Source organism: Pseudorasbora parva, chromosome 1 (genome assembly GCF_024679245.1).
Source record: "Pseudorasbora parva isolate DD20220531a chromosome 1, ASM2467924v1, whole genome shotgun sequence".
Classification (NCBI taxonomy): Eukaryota; Metazoa; Chordata; class Actinopteri; order Cypriniformes; family Gobionidae; genus Pseudorasbora; species Pseudorasbora parva.
Window position 1 is genome coordinate 51991377 of NC_090172.1, and position 20651 is coordinate 52012027.

Genomic DNA, 20651 nt, shown 5'->3' on the forward strand with positions numbered 1-20651 from the left:
ATTATGGCACTTTGCCGCATCGATGCTGAATCGTTCATGCCCCGCATCGCGATGGATCGCCGAATCGATTATTGTTGACACCCCTAGCGGGCAGCCCCTCAAGGTCCCTCACCTCGCTGTTTGCCACAATGCTTTTATTTACGTTACCAAACATCTGTTATAACCGTAGTAAATATAAGTAAAGTTTAACGTTTAAATGCTGGTACAAATTACTACTGTACTGATATAAAAAAATATACAAATAATGTTTCACATAATGTTATTGATGGCCAACGGACCTTTTCACTGACCTAATGACGCAATGACGTGCACTTGCTAGCCTGTTCCATTTACGTGTTCTCCGAATGCTAAAGAGGAGCCTCGCCTAGCCTCTGAAGGAAGTGACTTGGAAGGACCAGTCCTTCCAAGGAAGCATCCTTGACATTGAGAAACACCTCCAGACGTAGTACTGAAGAAAAATGAAAATTAAGCGGAAGTACGTAGGAGGGCAGAGCCAAGCTAGCACAATAGTAGTGGATCCATGGTGATGCTCCCTCCTATCTTAAGGAACTCCTCACCACACAAACAGCCACTCGTAACCTCCGCTCTGTTTCGCTGTATCGCCTCAAAACTCCCACAGCCAATCTCCGTACTATGGGGGATCGGGCCTTCTGCTCTGCAGCCCCCAGTCTGTGGAATGCTCTCCCTGACCACCTGCGGACTCCACAGACTATAGATACTTTTAAGCGTGGTCTTAAAACCCACCTTTTTAGCAGAGCTTTTAATTGACTTGCTACTTGTTTAATTTTATTTTATTTTTCGGTTTTATTTATTTATTGTTGTTCATTGTTTTGCTTTTTTTTAAATTCTGTAGCACTTTGAGATTTTGTTTAAAATAAAGTGCATTATAAATAAAATTTATTATTATTATTATTTAATAGTGTTTTTTTTTAAAAAAACTTTTAATAAATATTATTAATATTGTTTGTGTTATTGTTATTACTTTGTCAATCACATATACTGCACAAAACGAAGTATTATTTTATATAAGTCGTCATTTCTTCAAGTAAAATTGTAGTGAAGAATAGATTACAAGAGTTTCAGAAGAAATCTTAACAGATGAAGTCTCAAACTGCTCAGATTTTTCAAGATATCAAAGTATAAAATACATTTTAACTCAAATATTTCCATGACCAAATGGTTCATTTATTTTATTTCTCTGTACTCTTACTGAAACGTTATTGGAAAAACTTCTGAGACGAATTTGATAGTCAAAAGTCGAACATAATTAAGAACTCCATCAAGGTCTCTCAGCTATGAACGAGCAAATGAAAAGTCCCTCTGGGAGGCCAGCAGATACTAATGAACAGAAATTCAAGACACTTCATTTTTTTATTATTATATCTGAAAGCTAGAAACATCAGCTTTTGTGAGTAGAGAACATCATTGCTATGAGGACATTAGGACTACAGCATAATGTCAGAATATATACCGTGTAATGGTTGAAATTGATCAATCTGTACTCCTGTTTATACTGTGGTAACTTGTTGGAAAATCTTAAAGGGATAGTTCACCTAAAAACTTTGTTCCAAACCTGTATGAATTTCTTTCTTTCTTTTGCAGAACACAAATATTTTGAAAAGATATATTTTGAATATTTTAAACATTGAAAACTGTATACATTGTGTATACATAACATTGTGACCACTGACAGATGATGTGAATAACAATGATTATCTCTTTATCACTGTTCCTGTTATTAGGTGGGATATATTAGGCAGCAAATGAACAAAGTAGGACAAAATTAGAAGCAGGCAAGCGTAAGGATTTGAGCGAGTTTGACAAGGGCCAAATTGTGATGGCTCTGACTGAGTCAGAGCATCTCCAAAACTGCAGCTCATGTGGGGTGTTCCCGGTCTGCTGGGGTCAGTATCTATCAAAAGTGCTCCAACTGTGGACAGTGGTGAACTGGCGACAGGGTCATGGGCGGCTAAGGCTCATTGATATATGTTGGGAGATCATGTGGTACGATCAAACAGATGAGCTATACTAAATTGCTCAAGAAGTTAATGCTGGTTCTGATAGAAATGTGTCAGAAGGTGCATTACCGTTTGTTTTAAGTATGGAGCTTCATAGCTCTTTCAGCAGGATAATGCTCCCTGCCACAAAGCAAAAATGGTTCAGGAAAGGTTTGAGGAGCAGCACAACGAGTTTGAGGTGTTGGCTTGGCCTTCAAATCCTCCAGATCTTAATCCAATCAAGCATGATTCCAACAATATTATTTCTCTGTGCTGTTATAATAGTTGTGGTGTGGTGTGGAAAACCTTTTTAAAAACATTATCTTTAGTGTTATAGGTATTATCCTTAAAGGAACACTCCACTTTTTTTGGAAAATAGGCTCATTTTCCAAGTCCCTTAGAGTTATACAGTTGAGTTTTGTAGTTTTTGAATCCATTCAGCCGATCTCTGTATCTGGCGGTTGCACTTTTAGCATAGCTTAGCATACATCATTGAATCATATCAGTCCATTAGCATCGGTCTCAAAAATGACCAAAGACTTTACTTTTTCAAAGATAATATTTTTCCTATTTAAAACTTGACTATTCTGCAGTTACATTGTGTACTAATTAAAAGTTTAGACTTTTATACAGATATATAGATAGGACCTATTTTCTCATTCCTGCGTAAGAATTATGAAACTTTGCGGTCGTACCATGGGTTCAGTGGCGCGATGATATTACACAGCGCCTGAAAGTAGCCCTCAGATAGGTAACTTCCAATGCGACCGGTACTAAGTTTGTGTCGTTGCAGATAATGCAGAGTTGCAGCTGGCAAATTATGTAGTGGATTTACTGTGGAGATTAACCATATGGTTCTGTGTGTTGTTAAGAGCTGTGATAGTGAGTCGAAGGTGTATACTACCATCATGTTTCGCAGAATACCAACGAAAACAAGGAACGAAAGAATCAGTGGTTGACTGCTCTGAACCATAGATATCAAAACACCGGTAGATTCAAACAAGAAACTGCGCGATATGGTCAGACAGGGCAAAGTGTATCATCTCCCATGGCTGTAAGTATAATATTATTTCATTTTTTTGTTAGCTTGAACGACCAGATTGAAAAGCACTGCTGTTGTCTTTAGCTAACGTTACCTGTGAATGTAATCACTTAGCGTGGGGGTTTGCATGGCCATTTGGTTTATACAGTATATAACGTTAGTAGTTTTGTTTGTAGAGTTCTGGTGAGGTAGTGTATAGTTTGATTAAAATAGAATGTGGAATTGTCTGTATTGTTTATCAACAGTTTCTATGGTACAAAATACTACGACGTTAGTGATGTTAAGTTGTGTGCCGAGGCTTCGAAGTGTGTCTCCTGGATTAAAAATTATTTTAGCGGCTGCCAAAAAAAGTTTGTCCCGTCAAAGCCTTATTTGATCAGATATTTTGAGGGCGCATGTTAGTTGAGTGACAGAGAGAAAGAGCAGAGCGTGCGCACCAGGGGCGAGGCTACATAAGGGCCAGGGTGGCACTGGCCCACTCAGATTGACGGCTGGCCCACCCAATCAGAACAGACAAAAAAAAAAAAAAAAAAAAAAAATTGTGATAGCAGAAAATAATATGCCTATGTGACAACACAAATCACTTAAACACGTACAAAAAGTTTCATTAAAAAATAGGGCTGTCAAATATGTTAATAACGCGTTCATTTTAACAGCACTAAATTTATTAACGCAGCGCGCATTTTCTGTTTGATCCGTGGCATAGGCCGTGAGAGCAGTCAGAAGCAAAGGATGCAGCAGCAAACATTAATAGGGAAAGAAAAGGGTTGACATTAATATTCTAAACCAAAAGTGCAGTTATTGCCTACATAAGCTACCACATAAGCTACCACATTTTTTGTTTAACTTTTATTAGACTTCAGAAAGAAAAGTGCGTTTTTTTCACTGAGCACATTCTCTGCAGACGGAGCGCGATGCACTGCAGCTCACTCTTGCTCATGTCTGAGGTAAATCATTAACACCATCACCGCTTACAGTACACCTGTTTTATTGAACTAAATACATTACAATCGGCTAAAACGAATGCACAGGTTACTTTCCTGAACAAGCGCGCTCCCGAGTCGTCCGTGTTCTTCACACTGTCCACGTGAATCACGGCCCAGTTCGGCGCGCACACGCAAAATACCGGCAGTTCAATAGGGAGCGCGCGTCTCTTAAAGGGGCCGCACTATATTCCTACTCGTGTAATATGGACCTCCTCCGGGTATGGTGTGGTTCTGGTGCGCTCACTGGTACACATTACCAATTTTTCATACGAACTTTGCCCTGTTCTGAATTAAACTGCCAGTGTAAAAACTCCCTTTATATTCTTAAAATGAGAGAAATCACTGCTTACTCTTAATTTTTAAGTTTAGGCTTAAGAGACATGAACAATTTCTTAAATAAACATCTATGACCTTTGATACGTCTAATCTTCATGCTGTATTGATTATTATTGAATAAGTATGGTTTCACTAATAATAAATGTACATTTGCATAAAGCATGCATATTTGTCTATACTCATGTTGATTAGAGTATTAAAAACTTAATTTTAGATTTACAATTGCTAAAAATGTGCGATTAAATTGCGATTAATCGCGAGTTAGCTCATGACAATCATGCGATTAATAGCGATTAAATATTTTAATCGATTGACAGCCCTATTAAAAAATAATTACTGTAGAGCGAAAACATTTTCATATAACTGACTTATTGCAACAGCCAATCAATAAGCTTAGTAGTAATGTTTAGCCAATCGCGTATTGTTGAGGGGATGGGAAGATGAGTTTACGTCTGCTAGTGAAATAAACTTTTAACACAGGCCACGGTGCATAACACAAGACGAAATTCTCACAGGTTAAGCTGCAAATACATGTTTGACAACAGTTATACTGAGTTGCATTAGTTGACAAGAACTGGTTATTCCATTTTAAAATTAACCTAATTACTGAACACTGATGTCTTGTTAGTGGTCATATAGCAGCACAATATCTATAATTGTCTTCCTTGCAATAGGCTTTGTAGCTGCTTGTTATAAATTAATTTTGTATATATGAATTATATGAATTTGTTGGCAAAAAATAAATCATATATAGCTTATATTTACTGTCAAGTGATTTTGTCCCATATTGTTAAATTTGTGTAATTTGAGAATGGTCATTGAGGTCCACCCTATTCCACCAAGGTCCACTCAGTTAAAAATTTCGGGCCTCGCCACTGGTGCGCACTCTCTCTGTCTTCATAATAAGCAGCATCGTCTTAGCATATTTCATTTACATATTATGTTCACAGTTAGTCAAAATCAAAAGGTCGGAAGACCGACTCCATGTCGGACCATTTTTTTCCTTGAATTTTGACTCTTCTCTGACTCACCAGTTTGAATCTGCTCTCCTCGTCCCTTCTGCCCGAGTCTGTTCAGCCACACTTTCTCTTTCACATTTCAAAAGCTCGTCTTCAGTGTAACTGTTATTCCTGTTTAAATAGATACGGTTCGGGATCTGAACCAAAGTAAATATCTTCTGAAGCGTCTTTTACAAACGTCTACATTGTTACAAGGCACGCTCTCTGTGCAAGCAGATTGTCATGCTGATGCGTTGACAGAAGTTGACCTATTTTCAGGCGCTGTGTAATATCATTGCGCCGCTGCACCCATGGCGGCCGCAAAGTTCCTATGCAGGAATGAGAAAGTAATTCCTAGCTTTAACGGTCTAAAAAAATAGATACATTTCATTTTTCGTTGGTCTTAGTACACGATGTAACTGTAGAAGTGTCAAGTTTTAAATAGGAAAATATTTAAAGTCTTTGGTCATTTTTTGAGCACTGATGCTAATGGACTGATATGATTCAATGATGTATGCTAAGCTATGCTAAAAGTGCTACCGCCAGATACAGAGATCGGCTAAATGGATTCAAAAACATTAAAACTCAACTGTATAACTCTAATGCTGCGTTCACACCGCACGCGAATGATTTACATGTTAAGTCAATGCAGAGACGCGAATAGGCATTCTGCGGCGCGATTTGCGCAATTGAGGCGGCGCGAATGGCGCGGCAATGATCACGCGAACTGAGCTTTTTGAACTTGATTCGCGCGAACCGCTCAAGTTGAAAAATCTGAACTTTGGCGGATATTCGCGCCGCGTTAACCAATGAGGAGCCTGCTTACTGCTGTCACGTGGTGAAGTGACAGATGGGAAACCCATAGGGGAAACCCCGAGGCCAGAGTAATTTAAAAATACTACTGTATTGTCACAAAATGTAGTTTTAATAGTTTTTTCAGGCGAGAATGTAGTTGTTTAAAGCTCAAATATGTGATTTATTTATTACGAGAGCTCCTATTTGAAAATTTGATCTGGTGTTTTCGGAGGTGTGAGATCCAGGTGATCACCAGAGCTCAGCGCTCATCAACCCCGGTGAGAGCAAACTTAACTTGGCTAGTCCTTCTGCCGACTGCCGCTGCCTAGCAGAACCCCCTCCCATGACACGAATTCGCGTCTGTTGTGTAGTGAATGTCACGCGAATGAAGCGAATTTCACTCGTAAATGAAGCGAATGGATTCAAATTGTTCACGTGTCCATCTTTGCACGAATACCGCGATTTATTCGCGTCATTCGCGTGCGGTGTGAATGCAGCATAAGGGACTTGGAAAATTAGACTATTTTCAAAAAAAGTGGAGTGTTCCTTTAAGTCAGTTTTCCAATGTGAAAAGCACAACGTGGAACAGATAAGTACAAGATGGAAGTTTGTGCATGTGTCTATGCAGGAATATTCTTGATGTGCATGTCTTGACTACAGGAGGCCACAGTAGGGCTCCCATCTGACCTCTTGAGGGGCCCTGAACGCAGAAAAGGCTGGCAGGTTGCCTCTGGCTCATAATCTAGCTGTGCTTTTGCTCTGTAACTCCATTCACACAGCTGTCAGTCCACTATATTCCATTTCTACTCTGTTTGAGAAGACATGTTTAAAAGATACAGTTAATACACAGGTTGCTTACCATATTCCAAAACCATATTTCGAGAGCAAGTTTATATACATATACTTGCTTTACCTTTTGCGTTGTGGTTCGTAAAGAATTCAAATGATATAGTTTTAACTTTTTGGACCCATTGCTTCATCTTTGAGACCGAGTTGTAACAATCTGTCTTTCTGGGTCTCACATAGAGAGGAAAAAAGAGAGTAAGCGATTTCAGGTCAAATATTTCTCTGTATAATATTTTTTTGGAGCAGCTCGATGTCAGCACTGGCTCAAATAATGGCTTGAGCAGTGTTACTTTTTTCAGTCATGTTTATTGTCACACAAAAAAAATAGTCCATGAAAACTTGATTGCCATATAATTGTACAGTTTTAGTAGCTAATTTGCTGTTAATTCTTCAGGATTTAGCAGGATTTCCCAAACTGAGGTTCTTGTGTGAACCGCAGGAGGGTTGTGAGTTAAATCTCACAATTTTGTGAGAAAAATAAAATAAAATTTTTTTAACATGTTAATGCTTGCTTTCATGTCATGATGTGGCCACCAACATCAGAGAACAATATCTGTGAACATGCAAATGTGTTAACACTAGATGTGTTTAGGACAGGATGTTTGTTTTTGACCAGTGTCAAATGGGAAAGTGTTTGGGAATCATCATCATAATCCCATATAAAACCATCCAGGACCAATATGGACCTGTGACTGTTAAAAATCCCAGCAGGACATTTTGCTTTAAAAATAGATGAAGTTCTTTGCTATAATACGATCATCTTTAGATGGAAAGTATCTTGTAATGGAAAGCCGGATCGTCCGGGCTGCTGTACGGTTCCGTAGTTCAGTATTACATAATCTTTGATTGGCTCATCCTGATCATCTTTATTGGGTCAGACGTTTCTCACCGAGCAGACCCTGGCGAAGCATGTGGCAAATTACATCTATTTCATCACCGCAGAGAGAGTTTTAGATTGCTAGCCAGATTGTTATTATAAAGGCAACATGTTCCCAATAACCTGTCAGGACAAATAAAGGCTGAATAAATAAAATAAAATAAAAATAGCAGGCAGCTATACACTTTGTCTTTGTCAAATATGAACGGGGGAAAAACATTTGGTTGCTCCAGTTTTTTTTTTTCATCTCCTAATGACGGAGAAATGCTGTTCCTCATATAGACGCTGAGTTGATGACACCAGCAGCAAGCACCAGACAGCTGGATCTTCGGGGAGCGCGCCGGGGTCCGAGTTAGCCTAAATAAGCCTCTTGACGTGCTGTGCAGACATGAAGGGCTATGAAACGGCTCCAGCCTCTGCTGGCCCGTCTGTAAAGTAGGTTACTGGAGACCCAGAGTGCCTCTTACACTGTCGTCTGGGCGGTACCCGCTTCTGCCCGTCTGCATGAACTAGTGTCAGGGTTCGCATTTTGGACCAGGTCCTTTGCCCTGTGATTCTTCCTGATCTTTAGCAGCCGGTAAAAGAGCTATTCCCTCTGGCTTTTATCTCAATTTGTCTGCAGTCTGCTCTTTTTCTTTGATCAGATCAAAGAAAGCCCTGTTCTCACTGTAATTTAGCTGGTTTAAGGGCACTCACATCATTTGTTGATATTTGTTGATACATGGTTTACTAATAGCTTCCCTGTGGACCTGAAACTAGTGTATATCAATTGTTGCCTGAACGCAATTTCCTGTAATGTATGCATTTCAACAACTACACTTAAAGGTTGATTAGACCACAATATGTTGTATTTATAATAAGTGAAGACAATTGGATATGATACAATATGATGTACTATCTGGAATGGCTTTGTGTGTGTGTGCATGGGTGTGTGTGAGTGACTTATAATAAAGTATAAAGATATCGGAATACGGACGGACGGACAGACGGACGGACGGACAGACAGATAGATAGATAGATAGACCCTTTCATTCAAAAGTTTGTGTTCTATAAGAGTTCTATATTTCACCTTAATATAATACCATTTATACCGTTTACCTTATAATGCATTGATGATCTCATGAATAATTTTAACCACAGTTATAGTACATTATAATACACCTTTAGAAAGTATAATGTATTAAAACATGACAAACAACCAATTGCACGTGTAACAACAACTTTGTTACAGTTATTTATGAAAAGATATTAAAGTATTCATAATGTATGATAATGCGTTATAATTCATTAAAAGCTGTAAGTAGGGTTTTTAGTACAAGTAGGGCTCTACATGCTCTCCAAGGCTGAATTTATTTGATCAAAATTACAGTAAACCAGGAATATTAGAAAATATCATTACAATTTAGAACTAGATTTTCACATGATCCTTCAGAAATCATTCTAATAATACTTATTAATATCATTGTTGTGCTGCTGCTTAATATTTTTTTGTAGACAACTGTATTCAGAAAAATATGTAATTTAATCATTTGCAACATTATACATCTTGTAACATAACATTGTCACTTTTGATGAATTTAATGTATCCTTGATAAATATGTATTAATTTCTTTAAAATAAATCTTACTGACCCAACACTTTTTAATAGTGTAGTTACAAGACAATTTTGTATATCAGTTGTACCGGTATATTATTGCCACAAACTCTTGTTATTCTATTGTTTTTATTTATTATTATGAATGCTCATCCTCGTTTTGGATCATTAGTCATTGTTAAACACAGCAAGTCATTTAATGGTGGTGTACATTCAGCTTTAATTAAAATAAGTCATGTGTTTCAAGCTTGATATAGTATTTGATTTGATACAATATGAAGTAAAGCAGATTGAAACAATATAATGTGATATGATAGACCTAAACAGAAAGAATAATTTTAAATCAAATATTCAGTATATTGCAACACTAGCTGTGTGCAATATAATGTATTAAAAACCATTGAGGTGGCCCGCATTCCTCTTAAAAAGAATTGATTCCTTTTGTTTCTCACACACACGATTTCTGTAATGATACCAAGAACCTTCTTGTTTATATTACCTGCTGTAGTAATCTGAGATCTTCAATGAGAGATCTCTAGGGGTTTCTCAGACAAGCGGCTAGATGGTGAATTTCCAATGACAGGGGATGTGAAAAGCCTATTTTTGCCACCCAGAATGAGCAAGTATTGTGTGATTTGGCTTATTCCAAAAATGCAAATGTTTACCAGCAGATGCTGTTCATGTTTGGGATGCAGGCCTAATGAGTTGTAATCATTCACCCTTGTTATTCTAATAGTTTGTGTGGCTGAGGGAGTGAGATACACTAGGCAGATCCTGATAGATAGTCCTGTGAGTTAAAAACTCTTAACCCGAAGAAACGGTTGTAAACGAAGACAGATTTTTCATTTTTGGGTGCACAATCCCTCTTATGCTATTTTAAAGGTTCTTAATTTAGTTCTGGAGTCTCCTACAATAGAATTTCATGCATCTAAGGTCAAAAGACTTTCATTTTCTAATAATATTCTTTGCACCTCTTTTTTGTCACAGTGTCTGAAACGGTTCGATTAAGGTTCAATTTGTAAACCCCTCCTTTCTGAGAAACTACTCTGCTCTGATTGGTCAGAGTGGCCCAGTCTGTTGTTGGCTCTAGTGCTTACAGCATGTGTCGGAAACAAAATGCTCGTTACAATATCTGAATTTCAGCTCATAGTGATACGAACAGTAATGATAGCATGGGTTTCACTGTATCAGTTCGAGCCCAAGTTCTCATCTTTGGACGTGCATTGAAAGTGGATTTGCTTTGGCAGCGCAGAAACAAGCATCTGCTCCAAATGCAGACAATGTGAACTGTCACGAACTCTTTCAGGCCTCAGCTACAACTACAGTGTTTGAAGTAAATGTTGTTCTCGGGCAGACAATGAACAGGTGGAAATTATGCAAATGTATTACCAACCTACATAGGTTCATCCAGGAAGGAAAAGTGACCTGATGTCCTGTTTTCCTGGGACAGTCCCATATTTAACCTCTATTTTTGTGTCCCAACTTATTATGAAAATAATCATACTTTGTCTCATATTTCTTCTTTCCTAAATCGTTTTAGCAAGGTGATATAAAAGCGAGTAGCAGTCTTCTGTCATGAGACAATAGCCTCATCAAAGGTAGCCAGTCTCGTCAGAGTATATTTAGAGAACAAAATTACCATCCAGTCGCAATTTGTTATTGATTAACTTGCAGTTAATGAAGGCGGGATATTAAAGAGCCCGGAGATCAACTCAGATGTGAAAATGTCAAAGAAGCTTGTGTACATTTGATTTAATAGTTATTATGTGCAGTAAGTTGTGGAAAAAATAACTCACTAGGAGTGCTCTCTCAGACAGCACGCCATCCTGAATTCAGTTCCCTTTGCGCCTGAATGTCAAAATACAGACACAGTTGTCAAAATGCCCATCATGTGGAGTATTTTACGTAAATACAGTCAGTTATGTGGCTTAAGTTCACTTAAAAAGTTAACTTAATAAAGTTAACTTTGGTTAAACCACAATGGTTGTGGTTTTAAAAATCACAACCATTGGTGGTGGTTGAGGATATTCTATGTAAAGCACGTTGGGTGCCTAGAAAAGCGCTATATAAAATGTAACATTTTATTATTATTATTATTATTATTATTATTATTATTATTATTATTATTATTATTATTATTATTATTATTATTATTACATTATTACACTGTATTATTATTATTATTATTATTATTATTATTATTATTATTATTATTATTATTATTATTATTATTATTATTATTATTATTAAAAAGCTCAGTGAAAACCATATATGTGTCAGTATATTTGATCCCAGCTTTCGGTCTTAAAGTGACAGAAGTCTAAATAAATGAAAATAACTATATGGTGTATATGGTATTTGGTATGTAAAATGGTATATGGTATAATGTATATTACATTATCCTGAAATAAAATGTCTTTTTTCATGAAATATATGAATTAAATAGATTGGCTAGGGGAATTCGGGGGAAGTCTATCCCCATCTTGCCCATATTTAACCATGAGAAATCCAGTCACCCTATCTATTCTACATGAACAGTAATATTCGAACAAAGCATAATAGGAGCACTGCAGATAAACAATTGTGTGTCTACTGTATATCATCATCTACCCATCTGTTCTTGTGAGAGTTTGACTGAAATCCGTCCCTGTCTATCACTCAGTACCATTAGGCCGGTTCGGAAGTCACACATAAGTGAAGGATCTACTCTCAAAGCTTTACTTTAGATCTGACCCACAAATAATCTTGTCAGTTATTTGGCACAGCCCTGTCAGAGTCCTTCCCGACATTGAGAAATGTCCGATGAGACACAGCACGGCCCCATTTGTCACACATTGCTATGACCCAAAATGCGCTGGGCCGAAGGGATGTTATTATTTGGGCCAGTATCTCAGACTTTATCATGAGGATTTTCTCAACATTATTTACAGGTGAGCAGGGATTTCCACCAAGGCATTAATTGTCTTGTGGTATTTATAGCTGCTGTGCAACAGTAGCAATATATGTTCCCAAATCATGGGTCAGAGACCAGGGTTGTGCACCATTCAGAAATGAATTGAAGACTGCCTTTAAAATTCAAAATCAGATTTTGAGTTGAGGTAGTATTGTAATTTGAATTTGTACACGCTTGGCTGGCGCTTCACACTGGGGCTTATGTTTTGTTTGTTTTGTTTTGTTCTTGTCTTTGCTGTTTAAAATGTATTTTTCTCTCCATTTTTCAAAAATGGAGTTTCACACACTCATAAAATGGAATTTTGCAATTACATTTGCGTGATTCTTGCTGCTGCGTGGAAGAGGTGCTCATCTAACTCCACCGGCCTGCCTACTTGATGGTGTTTGTAGCATGGTTGCTTGGACAGAGTGGCTGTGTCTTTTGAATTGAGTTTGCACTCATTTGGGCTCTGTGCCATTCGAGATGTGGTTCGACGCATTGCTTGGTGTACCCACTCCATGAGGAATACTCTGGTAGTAACACCTTTTTACTCTATTGCTCTTTCTATCTGGACTGTTGGGTCTGACATATTATGTCAAATTTATATTTTTTACTCCAGACTAGGGGTGACCCCTAATAGTCCAAGATTCGATGCATCGATATGCGGGACCGGATTCGAACACTGATCTCAAGGTCGAATCTTCGCGGGTATTATGAAACGAGGATCATACCATTTTGGCAATATGAGGGTGCTCAAAATTAATCAATTTGTCTGTTGGAATTGATGTCCATGTTGTATTGTTTATTGTATTTGTCCTGTTTTTTAAGTATTTATGTTGATTGTAAAGTGGGAAAGGCGCTATATAAATTAGTTTTTTTCGGAAACCTGGTGGCTGGTGCATTTTCTCTAATGGTTCAGTGCGTTTAGGCATATGTGAACACGGCAATCGCTCCGAGACCACCTGAATGAGGTCTTGGCCCGATTACAAACAAACTCTGGGGGGCGGTTCACTTGAGGTGTGAAAGCAATCCGACCCAAAGGACCAACAAACCAAAAGGTATTATAATTAATAATGGGAAATGTGCTATATAAGTAAGTAATAAGGTACGAGTGGCTGTGCTGTATTGTGAAAAAGTCTCACTGGCATTGTTAGGCACGACATGAAGTGGAAATTCCACACAATGCAAATATTAAAGCCAAAAGATATGTATCAATGCAACTTTCATGAACTAAATCACTAAAAGCCTTCCTCATCACAGCAAAGACTTTTATATTAATAGGACTGAAACTTGTTGTGAACTCAGAGGAACAAGACACAACTGACAAAGCTTTGACAAGCAGTCTGTGTCAGGACACGGGAAAACCCCTTAACTGTTAAAAGGACAAGATATTGCAGTGGATATTCAAACTGATTTTTTGTTATAAACATAGGTATGTTAGATATGATACCTGAAGGAAAATGAGCATCTAAATGCAGGTAAACTCGCTCACTCACTCAATCTCTCTCTCTGCAAGGACGCATTCAATTGATGAAAAGTGAGAATGAAGGCATTTATAATGTTACGAAAGAATGCTGTTCTTTTGAGAATTTTTTAAATCAAAAATCCTGAAAAAGTAATTACATGCCCTCATCTTCTCCATATTGTTTCCTGTTTTCTCGCTCATCGTTTCTGTCTCTAAAAAGCCAGAAATGATAGACAAAGTTGCTAATGGTGTAGTCAACAGGGAGCGATTTTCAGATATCAGCCCTCAGAGACACTTAAGACCAGAAAGGGCTTCTTGTCTTTCACGGTACATTGAGTGTTGCCAACAGACCAATACAAGTGAAGAATTCCACAGGTGAATGCCCATGCCTATGAAGAAGAAGAAAAAAATGAAATTCTGATCACTACATTTTATACATAACTGATGTGTTTTCCCCATGCTTTAAAATAAATGGGTGCTGAACCACTCAGAAACTGTTTTAAACAATTAACACTTTATTTATCCATGCATCTTTAATGAAACCCATCCCTGAAACAGAATCAGTATTTCTGATGTTTAAAAAATAAAATAAAAAATTTAGATTGATAGATAGATCAGTTACTTGGATTTTCACACGCAACCATTTCTAGGGTTTACAAAGAATGGTGGGAAAAGGGAAAAACATCCAGTATGCGGCAGTCCTGTGGGTGAAAATGCCTTGTTGATGCTAGAAGTCAGAGGAGAATGGGCCAACGGATTCAAGCTGATAGAAGAGCAACTTTGACTGAAATAACCACTCGTTACAACCGAGGTATGCAGCAAAGCAATTGTGAAGCCACAACACGCACAACCTTGAGGCGGACGGGCTACAACAGCAGAAGACCCCACCGGGTACCACTCATCTCCACTACAAATAGTTAAAAGAGGCTACAATTTGCACAAGCTCACCAAAATTAGACAGTTGAAGACTGGAAAAATGTTGCCTGGTCTGATGAGTCTCGATTTCTGTTGAGACATTCAGATGGTCCCAGAACATGGATCCATCATGCCTTGTTACCACTGTGCAGGCTGGTGGTGGTGGTGTAATGGTGTGGGGGATGTTTTCTTGGCACACTTTAGGCCCCTTAGTGCCAATTGGGAATCAATTAAATGCCACGGCCTACCTGAGCATTGTTTCTGACCATGTCCATCCCTTTATGACCACCATGTACTCATCCTCTGATGGCTACTTCCAGCAGGTTAATGCACCATGTCACAAAGCTTGAATCATTTCAAATTGGTTTCTTGAACATGACAATGAGTTGACTGTACTAAAATGGCCCCCACATTCACCAGATCTCAACCCAATATCTTTGGGATGTGGTGGAACGGGAGCTTCGTGCCCTGGATGTTCATCCCACAAATCTCCATCAACTGCAAGATGCTATCCTATCAATATGGGCCAACATTTCTAAAGAATGCTTTCAGCACCTCGTTGAATCAATGCCATGTAGAATTAAGGCAGTTCTGAAAGCGAATGGGGGTCAAACACAGTATTAGTGTGGTGTTCCTAATAATCCTTTAGGGGAGTGTACATACTTAACATAAATACATACATACATTCATACATACACATACTTGCTTAAAATAAGACCTTAAAGTGGAAGTCTATAACTTTTTGTTGGTTAAAAATGCAACTTATAATGAGCAATACATTTGTTACAGTATTTATTAGTCCCTGTTAACATAAGGTTACATACTGTTTTTTATGTGTACTGTGGTTAACTAATTTTAAAAATGGAACCTTATTGTAAAGTGTTAGCAAAAGGTCTTATTATTTTGCGCAATTGTACTTCTCCAGTTTATGTATCTTGTTTGAAGGGTGCTTAGATTGTTTTACTGGAAAAATAAGACATAAATGCTAATTGAAAAGGTAATTTTGAAGTGGTCAGATGGTCTCTTTATGTCTCAGTGGGCAGCTGCAAATCAGACTTTATGCAATGAGTCAAATATCTGGCTATGCAAGACCCACAGTATAAGCTGATAACATTAAATAAAAGGTTAGAAATATTCCCATAACCTCAGGACTCTCTCTCTCACACACATTTATCTCCTTTTCCACCTCCCACTGTAATTTTCCTCATTTTATATATTTCTTAGGGGCATTATAAAATCATTTATCCTGCTCCCTTCCGCCCCCTTTCTGACAGAACCTCTACGGTACTCTTTTTCTTTTTTCTTCCACAATATATATTATTACTTCTTTTCTTTGCTTTCTCAGTTACCGTATTACTGTCAACTTTTCTCTCACTCTTTTTTTTCATCTAAAGTATTACCCTTCCAAACCTCAAACCTTTCAACAGTGCTCCTAAACGAATGAAAAATAAGAATGCGCTGATCTCTTTCTTATTCCGAAGATTGCTGATCGTCAACACCACATCTCCTCACCTCTAAAGGTCTCATGGACATGCTGTGACTGAAACCTCTACTAAACCCTTATGGACTCTAATGTCATGACAGGGTCAGTGCAGTTTTATTCGACCAGGCAGTTATATTTCACATGTTTTACTCAGTTTAAATGGATTACACGGCAGCTCTTCGTTCTGCCCTTCTCAGAGTGAAAATGAATCTTTTACTGAGCAGCTGCCTGTGTTTTACTTCACCACCCCCTCTCACTTCACTGCTGCACCATACAATTTAATCAATCTCTGTCCATCAAAAAAATTTCTTTACCTAATTAAAAATGCCAGTGAGGCAGTATAGTACAGGTCAGTTCAATCAAATAATGAATTAGATGTGCCCCCGTGCCTAGCGTAGTTTCTGTTTACTTAACCTTTTTTTTACTGTATGCTATTTATTTTATTTTTAAGTGTTTCTTCTTTCATTTTGTGCTTGAGACCTTCATTCCTCATGCGTTATTTTTATTTAATTTGTTATATTATTTTATTGCATTTTCTTTTGAATTTGTACTTTTTACTTATAGTACTATTTTTTAAATTATATTTTATATATTTTTTAAGATTTTTACTTGAGATTTTAATAACTCATGTGCCATTTTAAATTGATTTTATTTATATTTTTTAAGCATGTTTCTTCAGGATTTTTTTTGTTTGATTATAAATGTGTTTTTTTTTAGAATTATTACTTGAGACCTTTTTTTTGTGATTTTTTTTAAGCATGTTTCTGTACCTTGTACCTTCATGTACCTTCATTTTATTTTTATTTTTATTTTTATTTTTATTTTTATTTTTATTTTTATTTTTATTTTTATTTTTATTTTTATTTTTATTTTTTATGTGATAGTTCACCCAAAAATAAAAATCCTGTCATCATCACCCTCATGTCGTTCCAAACTCATAAGACTTTCATTTATCTTCGGAAAAACAATATCTACTGATATTGAGATTTCTCTCTCTCCATTCTCCCTTCATCTCTTTGTGAACTTTTTAAAGCATCAAAGTGGTAAATGTGTAGCTGTCAACGGAGGGACAGAAAGCTCTTGGATTTAATTAAAATATCTTAATTTGTTTTTCAAAGATAAAAACTTAAAAAAAAGTCCCACACCCACAAGATGAGGGTGAGTAATTAATGACAGAACTTTCATTTTTGGGTGAACTATCCCTTTAAGGGTATAAATGTTTTTTGGTTTTTTTTTTTTGGCATGGTTTGTAGGATATGCATGCCTCAAGTCACATTGTTCTTCATATGACACAACCACTCATTTCAACAGTGTAACATTTAGTTGAAAATGTGTGCGTAAACTGTAAATATGTGCCCCCTTTGAAATGCTAAATGACCCCTTAAGCACCGACAGACTTGTGACATTTCTTTAAAAACTGAACATATTTTCCTTGCTCTTATAAACTCTGTTCCTAGTTAGCTGTGTAACACAGCATTCTAACCTAAATGGATCCTCACTATTGACTGATTTGGAGTGCTCTACATAGGCAGCAACTTTGGACAAATAGCGTCCTGCACTGGAGACGTGACTCTCAATTTGTTCCAATAGAGTTTGATGTTAACTTATTGGCAAGCTATTGACACAACTCAAATTGAATAAATGTGTTAATGAAAAGTTAACAGCAACTTAAGTGATCATGTAGTGTTAACTCATTACCTTTGACAGCTCTAATTTTAATGAATTGTCTTTCCGCAGGTTCTTTGTCTCTGAGTGTGTTCCTAGTATCGGTGGGATTGACAGTGTGCGTTGTGTGGCTGGTGGCACTATGCGGGGTCTGTGGATGGTGCCAACGCAAACTGGTAAGTAATTTCACTTCTTGCACAATAAGAAATGTACAATGTCCTAAAAAGATTTGATATAGACATTGACATCTGTTGGTGTAGATTCCATGAACAATCAGCTATGCTAAAGGTAATTTGATTTTGTAGTGCTCTTTTAGTGTCTTCTGTTTAATGGTTGTTTGTCGATTACTCTGACTACAATCAATGAACATCTCAAAGATATATGCATAAACACATGTATTCTTTTCCAAAAAACCTAGTAAGCAGACCATGTATGCAACATTTTTAATGCATAAAGCATGATCCCGATACAGAAAAAGGTGGTATAATTATGATAATCCCAGAATGTATTGCAGTGAGCTCAATATATAAAAAAAGGCAGCAGTGATAGATGCTATTTACATCAAGTGCAAATAGCGATAGATGCTATTTACCGGTACACCGTAGTGAAAATAGCATATATTCTTAACAATAGATGATATTTACAACAAGTGCAAATCGCTGTAGATTATATTTATTAAGTGAAATACCAAACTAAGTGAAAATAAGGACAATAACATGCATAAAAAACATAGTGTAGGGTATTATATTTATTACAATTATTGGATGCCTCCTTAATGGGACAATAATAATAATAATTTGTTACATTTATATAGCGCTTTTCAAGGCACCCAAAGCTCTTTACAATCCCTCCCTGCACCTACCCTAACCCTACCCAATAATTGCTTTTATTATTATTATTAAACATCTTGGTAGGCACATTATTTCCACTTTTAGAACAGTTTCTTAATTTGTTTTGAATTTGAATGCTTTTCCGATGTGATATTTGATGGGAAAAGGGACAAGAGCAAGCTCTGCAAAAGGCGGATTCAAACCCGGGTCGATCGGGTCAAAACCAAAATATTTGTAACTTTTCCATCAAAATTTTAGTTTGATGATGCCAGGTTTGAGTGCAGAATCTTGGGACGTGGTCTTCCCCTCACAGCTGGCGGAAAAGAATCAGGATAGGACTCAGGCAGAAATCATGTTGATGGATGCGGTTATTAACGTTACTGTAGTGTGAAGCAGAGCAGGAACGAGTGTTGTGGAGCTGAGCAAGGCCACTGGAGCGATTGTTACACAACACATGCCTCGTGAGCACGGGGACTTTTATTTTGACAGGACACAGTCGCCGGCGCCTTTTCCACTTTTCAGGTCATGAGTATGAGGTAACACAGCTCTATTTATCATATCAGATACATTTAAGTGTGTTTAAAGTGATGTTATTTGAACATACTCTGTGCGTTTGCTCAGCGGCTGCTTTGACACTTGTTGCTCACTGCTAAGAGTAAAGCGTTTCTGCCAAAATAAATCTGGAAACCGAGAGTAACGCAGATATGACGCAAATGACAAGCGACTCCATCAGACTTCCCGGTTCATTGGTTAAAATAGCAATTTTCTCACAATTTACAAATATTTGGAAACATTTGGGATATTGCAAGAACTCAACTGAACAAAATATATAACACTGGCCTAGTGGTTTTTGCATGCATTGTTAGGCTGAGCTAATGAATAGCTGTGAATAGCACTTGCCAACAAGGCACGCTGTTTGCACTTGGTGTGAATAGACACTCCCAATAAAAAATTCTATTCATACCTCAAATGGTTAAATATTAAATTAACTATTTTATCCAATACTGTATTATGCTACACTAAAGTAGGTCTTTACTGCTTAATACTTCCGTTCAGCAAGGACACATAAAATTATTGAAAGTGACACTAAAACATTTGGTTACAAAAGAGCTTTATTTAAAATAAATACTGTTCTTTTGAAATTTCTATTCATCTTTTGAAAGTTCTTTTGAAATTTCTATTCTATTCAAAAGTTTTCAGAAAAACATTAAGCTGCACAGCTCCAACACCAGTTTTCAATTGATAACAAGAATGTTTTTCTGTCCTCGTCAGAGCTCATTTCCCAGTACATTCAGCATCTGGCTCATATTCGCCATCTCAAACACATATTTTCAAATTTATCGTTTTTCAACATTTTCAAAATCAATATTTCAAACGCTTGCAGCTTCTTCACCAGATCCACCATCAAGTGACAGTGACGCTTATATTTGGAATAAATGGAATAAAGCTGAACTGCACTTATCCCGTCATCAAAGATTCAATTATTGTTGTGTGTAGAAAAAAATATACTTACACTTTCACACCTCCATATATATTTTTACAAAAAATGAATGGGAAATCAGGCATTCTTATATGATTTTTTTCTTGTTATATTGTTGTTTTTAATGAATTGATTGAGGAATACTAAAAAGGTTTTAAACAACAATTTTCAATATTGTTTTTAATTTCAATATTGTTTTTAATTTCATTAAAAACAACAATATAACAAGAAAAAAAAATCATATAAGAATGCCTGATTTCCCATTCATTTTTTGTAAAAATATATATGGAGGTGTGAAAGTGTAAGTATATTTTTTTCTACACACAACAATAATTTAATCATAAGTGCAGTTCAGCTTTATTCCATTTAGCAGTGGTTCTGACATCAGTAATATTTTATGGTGTTACAAG

The 20651-nt window shown here is 36.9% G+C and overlaps 1 protein-coding gene across 4 annotated transcripts in view; it reads left to right on the forward strand.

Moving 5' to 3' along the window:
• The window catches only part of syt7b (synaptotagmin VIIb), a 183464-nt gene that overhangs the window by 55046 nt on the left and 107767 nt on the right, over window positions 1-20651 (forward strand). For all 4 annotated transcript variants that reach the window (XR_010905261.1, XM_067445150.1, XM_067445149.1 and 1 more), the window contains exon 2: window positions 18004-18107. Coding sequence is in view for 3 of the 4 variants with exons in the window: in XM_067445150.1 (XP_067301251.1) it covers window positions 18004-18107 (104 nt within the window). In the remaining variant the exon portion in view is untranslated. The remainder of the gene's footprint in view (window positions 1-18003; window positions 18108-20651) is intronic.